This window comes from Mixophyes fleayi, chromosome 2 (assembly GCF_038048845.1).
Source record: "Mixophyes fleayi isolate aMixFle1 chromosome 2, aMixFle1.hap1, whole genome shotgun sequence".
Taxonomy (NCBI): domain Eukaryota; kingdom Metazoa; phylum Chordata; class Amphibia; order Anura; family Limnodynastidae; genus Mixophyes; species Mixophyes fleayi.
This window is the reverse complement of record NC_134403.1, coordinates 234,588,184-234,603,053: the sequence shown is the minus strand read 5'-3', so window position 1 is coordinate 234,603,053 and position 14,870 is coordinate 234,588,184. Positions and strand designations below refer to the sequence as shown.

Below are 14,870 nucleotides of genomic sequence, written 5' to 3'. Positions count from 1 at the left end.
TAATTCTCTTATTTATGATTCTGTAGAAACTGTTTCACTGCTGGTTTAGGTGTTTATTATATTTAAATGTCACTGGCACCAACATCATTACTATGGTGAAAAGTTAAGCTAACGCCATCTTGAGATGGCATCAGTATTTAAAGGCTGGCTTGTTAAATTAGGTCACATCGCAGTCTCCATAGAAGCCTATGTGGACTGCAGTAATCACTGTTATAGATTAAGGCAGTGGAAATCTTGCCGATATAAATTAAAAGAAGAGCTGCAATGGCCATTCTCTGGAGAAAACAGCTGTTTTTTCCAGATTTTTGTGTTATTGTTGCTTAGTAAATAAACCCCTAAGACTGAACTTTTTGACACGTTGCACGATGCATCATTCGAAGAACACTACCCCCATAGTGAAGTATGGTGACAGAAACATAACGCTACAGGAATGCTTCTCTGCTACAAGGACTGAAAACTTTTTGAAGATAGATGGCAATATAGAATGATTTACACAAATCTAGAAAATAAAAACTGCTGCATTTTACAAAAGACTTATGACTTGAGAGAATATTTATATTCAAGCAGGACTATTGATCAATGACCTGGAGAAGCTCAGACTTCAATACCATTTTAAAATTGCTGTTCACCAAAAGTCCTTATTAAACCAGATGGAGTTTGAGCAGTATTTCAAAGAAGAATAGGTGAAATTAGCAGAGTCCAAATGTGCTAAGTTGGTAGAAATCCAAAAGACTTACAGCTGTATCTGCAGCTAAATATGCTTCTATCAAGTATTAAAACAAGGTGGGGTGGGCATATGGATACCTAGATAATCAATTAAATTTATTCTTTATTTGTACTTAAGAAACAGATTTAGATTTATTAGGTTATATTATGAAGTAAGAAAATGCATCAGAAATTTTCAAAACTGTCCTATGATATATTTGCCTCATTCTACATTTGGCCACAAAATTTTGCCTTTTTGCCTGCAGAATTTGGCATTAAGGGTTCCTATCCCATATACAGCACACAACAGAATGACTTGATAGTTGTAGTCCCAGGTCTATTCATAGAATATAAATTACTGCATAACGCAAATTTACAAATACAGGGCGGAGTAGCATCCTGTGGAATTACAAAGCAAAAATATAAATAGAAGATTGTGTTCCAAAACTTGACACCTCTGTAGTGACCTACCTTGAAAGTAATTTCCCACAAAATTTGGCTGCAATTTCACTCTAGCATTGTGATTGATTTAAGTGAAGAGAGAGCCTTGGCACAACAGCTTTGATGACAGGTCAGACAGGTAGCAAAGTATATATTGCAAAATTTCAATATGAAATGTTGGTTTAAATATTTCCTTACCTTAGCTGTAGTTGGTATTCCTTCCCCCTTGGCCTTCTGTTCTAGTTTCTTTGCCAATAACAGCTTTTCTTCCTCTGATTTGTCTGGGTTCACTCTAAAAATACATTACAGCAATGCCTACTTCAATTAATCTTATATGCAGACATATATACAAGCATCAAAATCAGCAATGCTGCTCATAAATTCGTGTGATCATATTGCACATTTTGCTACATATACCCAGGTGACCCAAAACATTTTAATTTGTCCTATTTTGGCCATGAATAAGTTTAGCAGGCTCACTCCAGAAAATAGATTTATATGTACTTAATAAATAAAACCTGTGGCAGCACAGGAGATAAGCCAACCCCCCCTTGGGGAGTATTCCTGTATGAAAATGAGAGAATATAGCAACATCTGTGTAAAGGGAGCATGAGTGGTTAAAACCTTTTGGGGCGTAGTTTTCTATAATACATGATTTTTGCTATATAGATATGGACTTGTAACTAATAAAGCAGAGCTTACTGTACATGCAAACCATGCAGTGTATTTAATTCTCTCCAGCTGATGTAACGAGCTGCGGAGGCTCCGGGCACCACCGCAACTCGCTCTCCTCCATGGCTCAGCGTCCCTGCCGTCATCATGACCACCAGGACGTCACTGTGTTCAGGGCGACCTCCAGTTTTTTCTGTCCTTGACTCAGGTCAGCAGTCTCGGTGTCGACCTCCAATGCTGTCGAATCTAATTCAGATTGCTCACCTGTAAGTGTCAGTTTATCAGTTATGAGCTCATCAGCTGTTACAGCTCATGCCCCAGATATCAACTCCTAGAACTGCTTCTGAATTAGATTCAACAGCATTGGAGGTCGACACCGAGACTGCTGACCTGAGTCAAGGACAGAAAAAACTGGAAGTCGCCCTGAACACAGGACTCTGACTATGACCCGGATGAGTAGAGTTTTCTACTCTTCAGGCTCCTCTGTTTAGAGCTTCCTCGTGTCCGTCTAAGGTATCAGGCATGCAGATCTGTAAGTCTCAGAATTATACAGTAATTACTAACTCAATTTGTTTACTGTAATTGTATTGGTAATTAGATTTCTGAAAGATGAGTGAATTTTGAGTTCATGTGTGATACACCAACACCATCCCCAGAACTTTGTCAAGAAGTTTAGAAAGAGTTTTCAGACCTTCGTCCCAGATGCCGTCAGGCTATTCTGAACGGACACCCAGTGTGAAGAGTCCAAAAGGGACATCCAGTGTAAGGAGTCCAAAAGGGGCATCCAGTGCACAGAGCCCACAGAATCGGACATCCAGTATAAGAAGTCCAAAAGGGGCATCAAGTGTATGGAGCCCAAAAGGGGCATCTAGTGTACGGAGCCCACAGAACCGGACATTCATTGTTAGGAGTCCACAGAACGGGATGTCCACTCTTGGGACAACCCACAGAAACTAGACCAGAGTCTCTATTGGGACTCAAAAGTACTGTCAATGTAGGGGAATATAGACAGTAAGCAGATAGATGACAGCAACCCCCCCCCCCCATAGAAATGATGCGCTGATTTCTAGGATATGTGGGGAGTAGAAGGTCTGCAAGTAATTTGGCAAGAAATCGGGGATAGCAAAAAAAGGAATTGATATGTGTTAATGGAGAAACAAGGGTGTTGCAAGTGGTAATGTGACAAGAAGAAAGGGGTGTTGAGACCAAACCCCAAGATATTGTTTGAGGTGGCACAGGGAAGTTAAGAGATCTGGAAAGTCGCAATATATGTGGATAGGCTAAATGTATCACAAGCTAAATAATATAATGACTAAAATAATGAATCAGGTTGTGTACTAAAAATGTATGTTTGATGCTGCGCAGCTGAAGAGTGAAATGTGCCCCTCCCTTATTCTGTGTAAAAGGTTTCAGTATGTTGATATAAGAAGGACTGTATTTTGTTATCTGGCAATGTATGTAACATTGATAAAAAGGTTCTTTAAGTATGCTTCAATATTTCAAGAGTAAAAAATATGTCCGGAGTGCTAAGTGATAATAATGTTGAAGCTAATTTGTATTTAGTCTAATGCTGGGACTTATAGTTCCACAGCAGTAGACTGGAAGATAACAGTTAATTTTTCTTTCTCTGTATGTGAGTTTTATCTCCGTTTTACTGCGTGTGAGGGAGATCCGTGTTTGTCTGTCTTGACCGTTTTACAAGAGACATGTTTCAAGGTTGAAACAGTTGTACATTTGTAAATTGCTTAATTGTAAGCTTTTGAAGAGGTGCAAAACAAGTGTTGAAATGTTTGGTCCGTCACTGCACGAATCAGTGGATGGACAAGACTGTAAATAATGTACATTATTACTATTATTACTAGTGTTAGAAGAAAGCTGGCTAGGGTCCAACAAGCCATTTCTGTATTTGAACAAAATAGTTTTGTTTCTGAATAAAATGTCATCTGTGAGCGAGAATTGTGAATATATTTGTACTTTCAACATGGAAATCACAGAATCTGTAAATATGTGTGAATATTTGGTGACAGGAGATTTTGTTGAGAAAATGTTGAGTGATTTACAGACACAATGTGAGGTGTCTAACGAGAGTACTATGATTTATGAGAGAACCAAGATTACAGATTAAATGTTTGTAAACCCGGAAAACATATTAGTGTCATTCAAGGGGGCTGTACTAGGTGATGATGAGAAAGGAGTGGCTTTGCACACTCGCCCAGGTCTCGTCACTTTGACATTCCTTGTTTGTGAGATTAGGGACTGCCCCTTTGAGGAAAACATGGCATGGAACGCATAGCGTCACAGTTAAGCTTTTAGCAGCTGTTCACTGCACAAAAATGTTTACTGGTTACCTGATAAAGGTGTACTGATACTGACAAGCATGATAGTTACTGTAATTCCTAGTGAATAAATGTTAATCTCTATGCAAAATAGTTTTTCTTCACAGAAGGTCTCCAGCTACAAAGACCCTTTAGGCAATCCAGATTGCATTGATCCAACTTCCAATGAATAGAAGTTTGTAATATGTTTTGGTCTACATCCACAAAAAACACAAGTATAAACTAATGAAGGATTTAAATAACGTAGACTCTGCTGAGCAATGACTACTGTGCTTTTAAAGAGAAAAGGAGAAATGGACTAACATAGTTGAACATGAAATAGTGTTTGGGTTTGCTTCTGTTTTTTTAACCAAATTTTATATCCGATGGTTTGAAAGAAAGTAATGCAATGTAATGTCAAATTATGGTAGATAACAAAAGGTTTTTTATTTTTTATCCTCATAATAGTTTTGAGTCAATCAGTGTTGAAAAGACATTCCCTGCCCTTATTTACTGTGCTATAATCGTCTTATACTGTAAATACCTCTTCATATCATGGGTATGGTAATGCATTGATGGGAATTCAATGTTTGTACATAAATGAAAAAAGCCTTAAAACTTTAAGAGCTATTATCTGTGCTCCTGCAATAGCACTTCTGGATGATAGCAAGCCATTTATACTCTCCTCTGAGCAGAACCAAATGGTTAACCAATTTTAATCTAAATTAACTTCAGCGCCAGCACTGACTTGCTAGATTATGACAAGCCTTTCACATTATTTTGTTATAAAGTAAGTGCACATGCACAAGGAGTACTGACACAGATACATGGTCGCAAGCTAAGGTCACTTGCATACTACTCTGCACAATTAGACCCAGTCATACGAGCAGTGGCTGCAGCGGCCATAGTGTTTGGAAAAAGTACATATATTGTGCTAGGGTACCCAGTAACACTAATGGTGCCACATGCAGTAACAGAAATTTTAAATCAAGCACAAACAAAGCACTTCTCAGCAGCCAGATTTACCAAATATGAAGTAGCACTGCTAACTCCCTGTAACATTACACTTAAGCCGTGCACAATGTTGAATCCTGCTGCCTTATTGCAGCAAGTTTCAAAAGATGGGAGAAGTACCTGTATATATCGGCTTTCCCCTAGGGATTTGGGGGAATCCCTTCCCAGCTTGAACAGGAAGAAAAAAATGCAAACACAAATTTTTTCTGAATATGATTGTGTAGAACAAGGTTCTTTGGTTTTATCTGACATTAAAGATGCACAGCTATCAAAAGCAGACATCTTACGCTACCACATAGATGGTGTTTCTTATACTGGGTGTGCTGTAACCACACACACAGAAATAGTGATTCAACAGACTGTACCGAGTCACAGGTCAGCACAAGAAGCTGAATTAAAGGCCCTGACACTTGCATGCATATATGCAAAAGGACAAAGAGTAAACATTTACATTGATTCAAGTTATGCGTTCGTAATTGCGCATGATTATGGCCCTATATAGAAAAGTAGGGACTTTATGGATTCAGCAAGCAAACCAGTCAACATGCTGAACATATCACGGCACTGTTCACCGCATTCCAGCTCTCCTCCAAACTCAGTGATAAAGGTGAAGGCACACAGAGAGACACTAACTCCGAAGCTAAGGGAAATAGACTGGTAGACCAGGCCGCACGAGAAGCCGCCATAGCCCCAGTACCCCAAGGTGAGTCTATTTACATGGTGACCCCCTGACCCCAAGTTTGACCATACCACACTCCAACTTATGCAGAGACAAGAAACAGAGAATGAGGAAAAGACTTGGGCAAAACATGGAGCACTAGAAGTGCAAGGAGAGTGGTGTAAAGGTCTGTGTCTGCCAAAAGCACTTCATCCCATTATGGCCAATATAGTACATGGGAAAGTGCATCTGGGGAAAGATGCTATGGTTGCACTCACTAACAGGTTGTGGAAAGCACCAGGGTTTGTTCAAGCAACACAGGCGTAAGTGGCAGGATGCCTAATCTGTGTATAGAATAACCCGGGTAAGTCTGTCCCTATAAGAGGATACAGATAGACTTTATACAACTTCCCAAATGCTCGGGCTTTGAGAATGTGCTAGTCTGTGTCGACTTCTTTAGTTACTGGTGGGAGCAGTAGCCAAGAAAATTACGAGTGAGGTAATCTGCTGATATGGGGTACCAGAGGTCATTGAAAGTGACAGAGGGACACACTTTACGGGGCAAGGATTCCAGGAACTGTTAAAAGACATGGAAATCATATCGGCCCTTCACACCCCTCACAGACCCAAAGTTCGGGATGTGTGAAGAGACTTAATGGTACTCTGAAATTGAAAATGCAGAAAATAATGGCTGAAACAGGTCTGCCATGGATCTCATGTTCACCTATTGCCCTACACTCAGTAAGAAACACTCCTAGGAAAGACACAGGTTTAGCACCAAATGTGATACTATTTGGCACAGCACACAGAACAGGCTGTTATTTTCCAAAGCAACTACAGCATGCAGGCGCAGGCTGGCAAATTTCAGCCCGGGGGGGCAACAGACGGACGCATCACATGACACGCGATACGGCCGCGTCATTGATCCACGGGGCCAGCCCAAATAGCGGTCAGACTGAGCGGCCCTTCTGCCCCCGGCCTGTATATGGTGATTTGTTGAACTATGTTGCTTTATTATAAAAACAACTAACTGAAATACATGGTCAAGTGTTCTCTTCAATTCGAGGCCCTAATTTTGATGCAAGTACCCATGAACTGCAACCAGGGGACTGGGTGGTTGTGAAAAAAGCATTTCAGGAAGAGTCTTGAACCCAGATATGAGAGTCCTTTCCAGGTTCTTATTGACAATTCCCATGGTAGTGGAAGTACTGGGAAATGACACCTGGATACACGCATCCCACTGCAAGATCTTCAGGCAAGGAGTCTGAGTAAAATGTATTTTACAAGTTTTTTAAAGGTCCAAGGGAGACCAGAGAGAGGTGTTCATTGATATTAGCAGAATGAATATTGATTGCACATTATGTTCCTTTGCTGTAGGCTGTAGATGTGTACTAGTCTAGAAAGGAAAGCTAGGTCTGGAAGAACCAGACTCATGCCAATAGTAATGTAGAGATCATTATACATAATGAGAAAAATACCAATATGAAAGTTTAACCGAACCAAATAAGAATGAGCAACCCATGACTGTAGGGCTTTATACCCAATACAGAAATGTATTTGTGAGTATTGTGGCCCAACACATTATTACATTTATACAAGACAATAGGTTAATATTGGACTACCTGACAGCTTAGTCTGGAGGGTACTGCCTGACCCTAAATATTTAAATTGAAACCCAGGGTTGCACCTTTTTAACTAGTGACGCAGATGTTCCAGAGAAAATGTTTGATGAACACTTACAAAAAAAATTAAGACATGAAATATAACTTTTTAAAGGATCACACTGGAGATGCTTATCTAGAAGGATAGTCTTCATGGCTCTACCTGGCCGATTGGTTCAAGGGTATAGGAGGATGGTTATCAGCTCTTATACATGTTGTACTTCAAGGACTGTTACTAATCATTATTATTATTATTATTATTATTATTATTATTATTATATATAAACTTATAAAACTGATTATGTGGCTTATTAGCAAGTGTATTAAAGCTAAGTGTTTCTCTTCCAGAAAAATTAAAGTTACCACACCTGTCTTAACTGATGTACTGTACACCATCTAATGAGTGTGAACCTTGTGGAACTCTCAGTACTACTGCCAGTTGTGATCAGTGCAGAAACCAAGAACCTTTTCCTTTTTTAATCCACATGCTCGTTACTGAAGTTTATCCTTATGAAGATATACAGCACAATGGACAATTCCTTCTATTGTGAAATAAGTGACATTTAACACTTGCCGAGCAGACTGCGTATTTTCTCCCTCCCTTTCCTTGTTCCGTCCCTAAGAAATCCATAGTTAGAAGATTAAAAGGAAGCACAAGAGGCCCCATAGCCTCTCATGTTCACTGATATATCTGAAGATCTGACATCAGGACATGCAGCGGGTGCAAGACGGTTGTCAATTCATTGACCATCTATTAATATCAGCTAGAAGAAGGATCATGGACTTGCTATTGGTGGGGGATGGGTTGTTCTATGCTTTCAGTTTTAGGCATCCCTATTCATATGTTCTGTTAACAGGGCCAGATTAACCCTAGGGCTAACTGGGCTACAGCCCAGGGGCCTCGGGCATCCAGGGGGCCCTTGAAAGTGCTCAGCAGCAGTATTGATCGGTTGGGGGCGGGGACGCCCCCGGCGCGTTCAATGCTGCTGAGCACTTTCACTGCAGTCCTTCCCCGGCGCGCTGTAGTCTCCTTACTGAGGAGATCTCATGAGTCTCACTCTCACGAGATCTGCTCAGTAAAGAGCGTACACGCGCCGGGGAAGGACTGCAATACCAGGAGGAGGTAAGTGCCTTGGGGGCGGCTTGGCTCACTGGGGGGAGGGGGGTGGCTCGGATCACGGGGGGGGGGGCCCTCACAGGGGAATGGAGGCCACCTTAGCCCAGGGGCCTCATTCCCTTAATCCAGCCCTGTCTGTTAGAAAGGTGTATGCATATAAGTACCCATTAAAAGCGACAGCAAGAATGTGATCTCTGATAGGTAGTGTTAGAATAAAAAGATGGGAAATGAGAAATGTGATTTTGCTAAGCTGACGCCATTTTGGTGCCTTATAGCCATTTTGTTCTCTTATAGCTTAAAGACAGATTAGATACAGCTAGTTTGTAGGAGTTATTCATTGTTTGCAGGAGACTGTGCTCATGGCCTTGGATATGGCAGCACAGGAGATAAGCCAACTCCCCCTTGGGGAGTATTCCTGTGTGAAAATGAGAGAATATAGAAACATCTGTGTAAAGGAAGCATGAGTGGTTAAAACCTTTTGGGGCATAGTTTTCTGTAATACATGATTTTTGCTATATAGATATGGACTTGTAAAATAAAGCAGAGCTTATTGTACACGCAAACCATGCAGTGTATTTAATTCTCTCCAGCTGATGAGCTCATAACTGATAAACTGACACTTACAGGTAAACAATCTGAATTAGATTAGACAAGACCATATATGGATGTCACACTACATAAATAGACATCCAAAATCATTTCAGCTAATACCATGAGGCTTCTTCTCAGGTAGCAGCATGCTTGGGATGTTCAAAGATTAGGTTCTCACCTCGCATTCTGGCCCCCAATCTGTGTCCTTTCTCTCAGCACTCCAGTCACTAGCTGCTCCAGAATAGTTAACTGCAGAAGGTGCTAGGTGACACATGCCTTCTGCACTCCCTCCTGCAAACATTAAGCTGTAGTGACAGTGTGAGAAGAGTAGGGACAGGAGAGAAAGAGGAAAAATACTTGTCCTCACTCCTCTCACTGTGTGGAGCACCACACTTGCTCCTGCAATGAGTGGTTGGTTAGAACTAGATATCAGGTTGTTAAACACTTTCAGACCCTCTATCTGTCTGTTAAACGATCACTTTTTTCTAAGCTATGGTTGAAATTTTATGACTGCCTAATTACTGTCTATTCCTTGCATAAATTGTAATAATATCATGATATTTTAGTGTAATCATATCAAATTTATTCAGTAGAATAACTACTATGTTATCTTTTCCATTCTCTTACACTTAAGCACTGTTGTTTAGATCACACTTCAAATATGATTGAACTTTTTATGTTACTTTAGTCTTGGTCAGATTTACATTGTACACATTAAACTGATTAAAATCATATTGCAATAGAGTATCAGCTATTCCTCGGCTCTGACACCACCACATTTATTAGTGGTCGGTGTAGCACTTTGATCTCACCTTTGTTTAAATTACTGTAAAGGGGAAGGACAACTCTTATCTAAACAACTCCCATACCCCTAGAGATACAACTACTCTACTGGGGACCGAGAGCACAGAATATAGTCAGTAGTAGCAGTAGTATACATGTGCCACCGCAGGTAGCAGTCGAGGGTGAAACACTACCCCCAACATAATATTTTCTAACCCTTGCAGCAATACTACTGGAAAGAATTTCACTAAAACAAAACGTGAACACTAGGCCCACATGTGCCAGGTACATTTGTGGCTTGAATAAAATAAAAGTGTACATTTAGTAAACACAGAGGGGCTGATTAAGAGTTGACCACAAGTGCATTTGTGCATCATAATTTTGCACAGAATGTAAAATTTGCTGCACTGCACATGCGCACAACTTACACCAGTATTTTGAGATGCACGTATCTAAGACTGGCATTCCCTTGCGCTTCCAGAGGCGGATCAGGGGCATTCATCTGCAAGTGCAGTACATTAAGGGCAAATGTAGGATAAACATATCCTATTGAGATGACTTGTATCTTATGTACATCTTTGAAATACATTCCTTACCAAGCGTAAATTCTGCTGCTTCTAAAGAAGGTCATTGCTGTTTTCAAGTTGATAATGATTGCTGCATATTTGTTCCTGATTTATCTACTAAAAGTAAGTTTGCATGTATCTTTAGGAGTGTGTATCTCAAAATACAGATAAGGAAATGCAAATGTGCAAGTGTGTCATCTTTTACGATCAAATCTAAAGCTGGGTACACACTACACTGTTTTCATCCAATAATCGGCTCAAACAGCCGACATACGACCACTCGTTCAAAAGTCGGGTCAGTGTGTGCAGTGACACGATGATCGAAAGTCTGCCCAAATGGACGATTATCGCCTCATTTGGTTGGTCGTACCGTTTAATATTTTCGGTCCAATCTCGTTTCCGCTGTGTAGTGTGTATAAACTTCCGACCGATCCACAACAGTGAGTACGAAATTACAGTCATTGCTCACGACAACATGGCTGTAAAAAGTCGCTAAAGGGACATCCGCTCTTCCCTTTATCGTTCTAAACAAGACTAGTGTGTATGCAGTCCATTGACCGAGCGATCGGATCATCGATCGCATGTAAAATCGCTCTGCATAAAAAGTTGGTCGAAATTTCTGTAGTGTGTATCCAGCTTTAATCACACCCTATGCATGCAAATCAGTAGAACCAATAATTGTTATGCATACATTGGGGTGTTCGACATATCCAATTTTTGGACATAAGAAGTACGTTTTGCACCAAAAATGTGTATCGTAGAGATGTTCACTGACCCCGTGTTCTCTTTTTGGTTTTGGCTCTGGATTAACTGCGTGTTTCGGTTTTGGTTTTGGCAAAACCGCCCTTGCGTGTTTTGGTATTGGTTTTGAATCCCTATTTTTTTCTAAAATTCTTTTTCTTTTTGATAAAATTACATAATTTTGCTTCCCCCCTACACTATTATTAACCTCAATAACACTAATTTCAGGTCATTTGCAGTCAATTTTGAACACCTCACAGGTCACAATATTATTTTCATACACTTTCAAACAAAGACTGCAGCGGCCTGGCTGGATGCTAAGCGACAGAGCAATGACTCAAACACACGGTAGTTCATAGCACATTTAGGAAACATTTTCACACAGCAGTGGCAAAAAAGAAAAGTGTGCAAGATGGAATTGTCCTTGGATCATGAAATCAGTTATGGTTTATTTGATCGATCCAGCCATTCCTTGGATAACTGTGGTAATTCTACAGCTAAAACATGGTGATGAGTGTTGACCCCCCCCCGGATGCGTGCTTTTATCAGACCCAGACCAATCCAGGGTGCCAGACAATGCACTAAAAAGATCCATTGTAATTCACAGCAAAAAGCAAGTTCATCACTAAGCTTCAAATCAACGCCAATTCCCAAAATATTATAATAAAGTTAGGTACATTGACGTAAAGTGCAGATTACAAACACTTTGTGCAATACTGATGAAACAGCAGCAAAGTGGAAGGTAATACATATTCAGATCTATTTAGACATTCATGCTTACATTACTTCTGCAAGCAATGTTGTTCTTTGTTAATAATACTGTTGTCTTTATACCATTCAAAAAAATTAAAATTATCCTCCACCATTCTTTGGATGATGATAGTTTATAGTAGGATCAGGGGGGACAGCAGAGGTGTCACTACTTCTTGTCAATTGTTTTACAGTAGACAAGACCAGATGTCAAAATGTTGTGCTGAGTCATCTGCATCATCAATGGTGTCTAAGATTTTTGCAAAGCACACAACAGTATATAGCACATGTAGGTAACATTGGCACACATCGGTAACTGAAAGAAAAAATGGTGCAAGATGGAATTGTCCTTGGGCCCTTCCACCCATCCTTATGTTGGATCTTAAAAAGGACATGCACACTTTAACAAACCAAGAACTTCAGCGACAAGGAGTGCTACTTTTGAGGCTGATGTGCTTGGTTTGTTTGGGCCCTCATAAAACAAGCTAACAATAGCCTTAAGGCACCTAAGAAAACAATGCTGTTAATGGACTCTATTGTGGCAAGATGTTGGTGTCATCATCCTCAGCCTCATCCTCACCCTCATCAGTTTGTACATCATCCTCACACATTATTAATTCACCACCGCTGGATTACACCATTACAGAAGTCTCAGTATTTTTAGGTAAATGGCGGGAAAGGCCTTCCTCATGAAATTGAAGTTAATTTTTATGTGAACATCATATTTTCCAAATTTTGAGGAAGTAGCCTCCTATGCCGAACGCTGACAAGGTTCCCTGCTGTGCTGAAAACTCTTTCCAAGTACACACTGGAGGGTGGGCAGCTTAGGCAGTGCAAAGCGAGTTGGTACATGGGTCTCCAAATTCCCTTTTTTTCCTCTCAGTATGTAAAGGGACTGTTTGATGTGTCTATTTCTAAGGAGTCGTTAAAATACTCATCCACTATCCTTTGGATGTTGATAGTAGGATCAGGTGGAGTTACGGCAGAGGTGTCAAGTTTTGTGGTCAATTCTTTTAGACCAGACCAGATGTCAAAATGTTGTGCTGAGTCATATGCATCATCCCTGGCTCTCTTGGTAAAGCTAAGTTTTTTCCTAGCAGAAGTTGAGTGAGAAACTGAAGGAGGAGACGGCATCCTGTCACGTAACACTTGAGCTGTCATCTTGCTCACCAGGAGCTCTTTGCATTCAGATCTGGGTCAGTTGGAAACAAAGAGAAGACATAGCTCTCAAACCTAGGATCAAGCACAGTCACTAAAATGTAGTGATCCAATTTCACAATTTTGATAACTCTTGTATCCTGGCGAAGCGAATAAAGTACTTGATCTACAAGTCCAACATACTTAGTGTAATTGCTTTGTTTAATCTCCTCCTTCAGTTTCTCAAGCTGCTTTTCCAACAGTCTAATTAAGGGAATCACTTGACTCAAGCTAGCAGTGTCTGAACTCACTTTAAAGGTGACTACTTTGAATGGTTTCAGCACCTTGCACAACACGTAAATATTCTCCACTGCGCTTGAGTAAAATACTTCCTCCCTCCTTTCCCAATCTCATGGCTTGTGGAGTAAGCGTGGATGGCTTTTCGCTGTTCATCCATCTTCAGAATCATATACAGGGTGGAATTCCACCCTGTCACCGCCTCTTGTTCAGTTGGTGGCAGGGAAAATTAAATTGCACTTGTAGCTGCTGCAATCTCCTACATGCTGTTGCCGAATGACGGAAATGTCCTGATATTTTACGGACCACAGACAGTATCTCCTGCACGTCCCTGTCATTTTTTAAAAAGCTCTGCATCACCAAGTTTATTGTGTGAGCAAAACAGAGAATGTGATGGAATTCACCCAGTAGTAATGCTCTCACAATATTGGTGGCGTTATCAGAAATGACATATCCTGAGGAGAGTCCAAGCGGGATAAGCCATGTTGCAATGACATTCCTTAGTTTTTATAATAGATTGTCAGCTGTATGCCTCTTAGTGAAGCCGGTGATACACAGAGTAGTCTGCCTCTGAAAAATGTGACGTACTTGGGTACATGCTTCTGCTGTTCCTGCTGGTGAAGGCAAATCACCAACCCAGTGGGCTGTCACAGTCATATAATCTTTAGTTTGCCCAGTTCCGCTTGTCCACATATCTGTGGTTAAGTGTACAGTGGGTAGAATGGTATTTTGTAGCCCAATAATTACATTTTTATGAACCTTCTGGTAGAGGTGAGGAATAGCTTTTCTAGTAAAATGGAGTTGTGATGGAATTTGGTAATGGGGACACAAGACCTCAAGTAACTGTGTAAAACCAGCTGCATTAATAGTGGATATTGGACGCAGATCTAATACTAGCAAAGTCGCCATGGCGACTGTGATCCGCTTTGCGACTCGGTGACAGCTTTCATACTTGCTTCCTCTTGCAAAGGATTGTTTAACAGTCAATTATTGTAAACTACTAGTAGTCTTCTTTTTGGTCTGCTTCTAGGATGAAGATCCACCCCCAGCAGCAGCAGCAGGACTAACACTAAAGAATTCTTCTGAGGATTCCTGGATAGTGGAGGAGACATCTAGCCTTAGCAACTTGGATGCAGGACTAAGTCCGATCACTATTGAGGATATTGATGAGGAAGGTGTTGTGGGTGTAGATTGCAGGTGCCGGGATATAGGTGAGAGAAGGGAGCTAGCTGATGCCAGATTGCTTGTTGTTAGTTTTTTAGCATACATTTCTGATTTTACCAACAGCTTGCCATGAACTTGCTTCAAATGGCGTAACATGGGTGAGGTTACTAGATGGTTAAGGTCCATACATTTACTGACTGTGGCTTTACAAATGCTACAAATGGCTAGACAACTGTTGTCAGGATTTAGGTAAAAAAA

The 14,870-nt window shown here is 40.6% G+C and overlaps 1 protein-coding gene across 1 annotated transcript in view; it reads right to left on the bottom strand.

Moving 5' to 3' along the window:
- The window catches only part of CACNA1S (calcium voltage-gated channel subunit alpha1 S), a 451,977-nt gene that overhangs the window by 199,806 nt on the left and 237,301 nt on the right, over window positions 1-14,870 (bottom strand). The window contains exon 16 of the mRNA XM_075195636.1: window positions 1,345-1,438. Within this exon, the coding sequence (XP_075051737.1) occupies window positions 1,345-1,438 (94 nt within the window). The remainder of the gene's footprint in view (window positions 1-1,344; window positions 1,439-14,870) is intronic.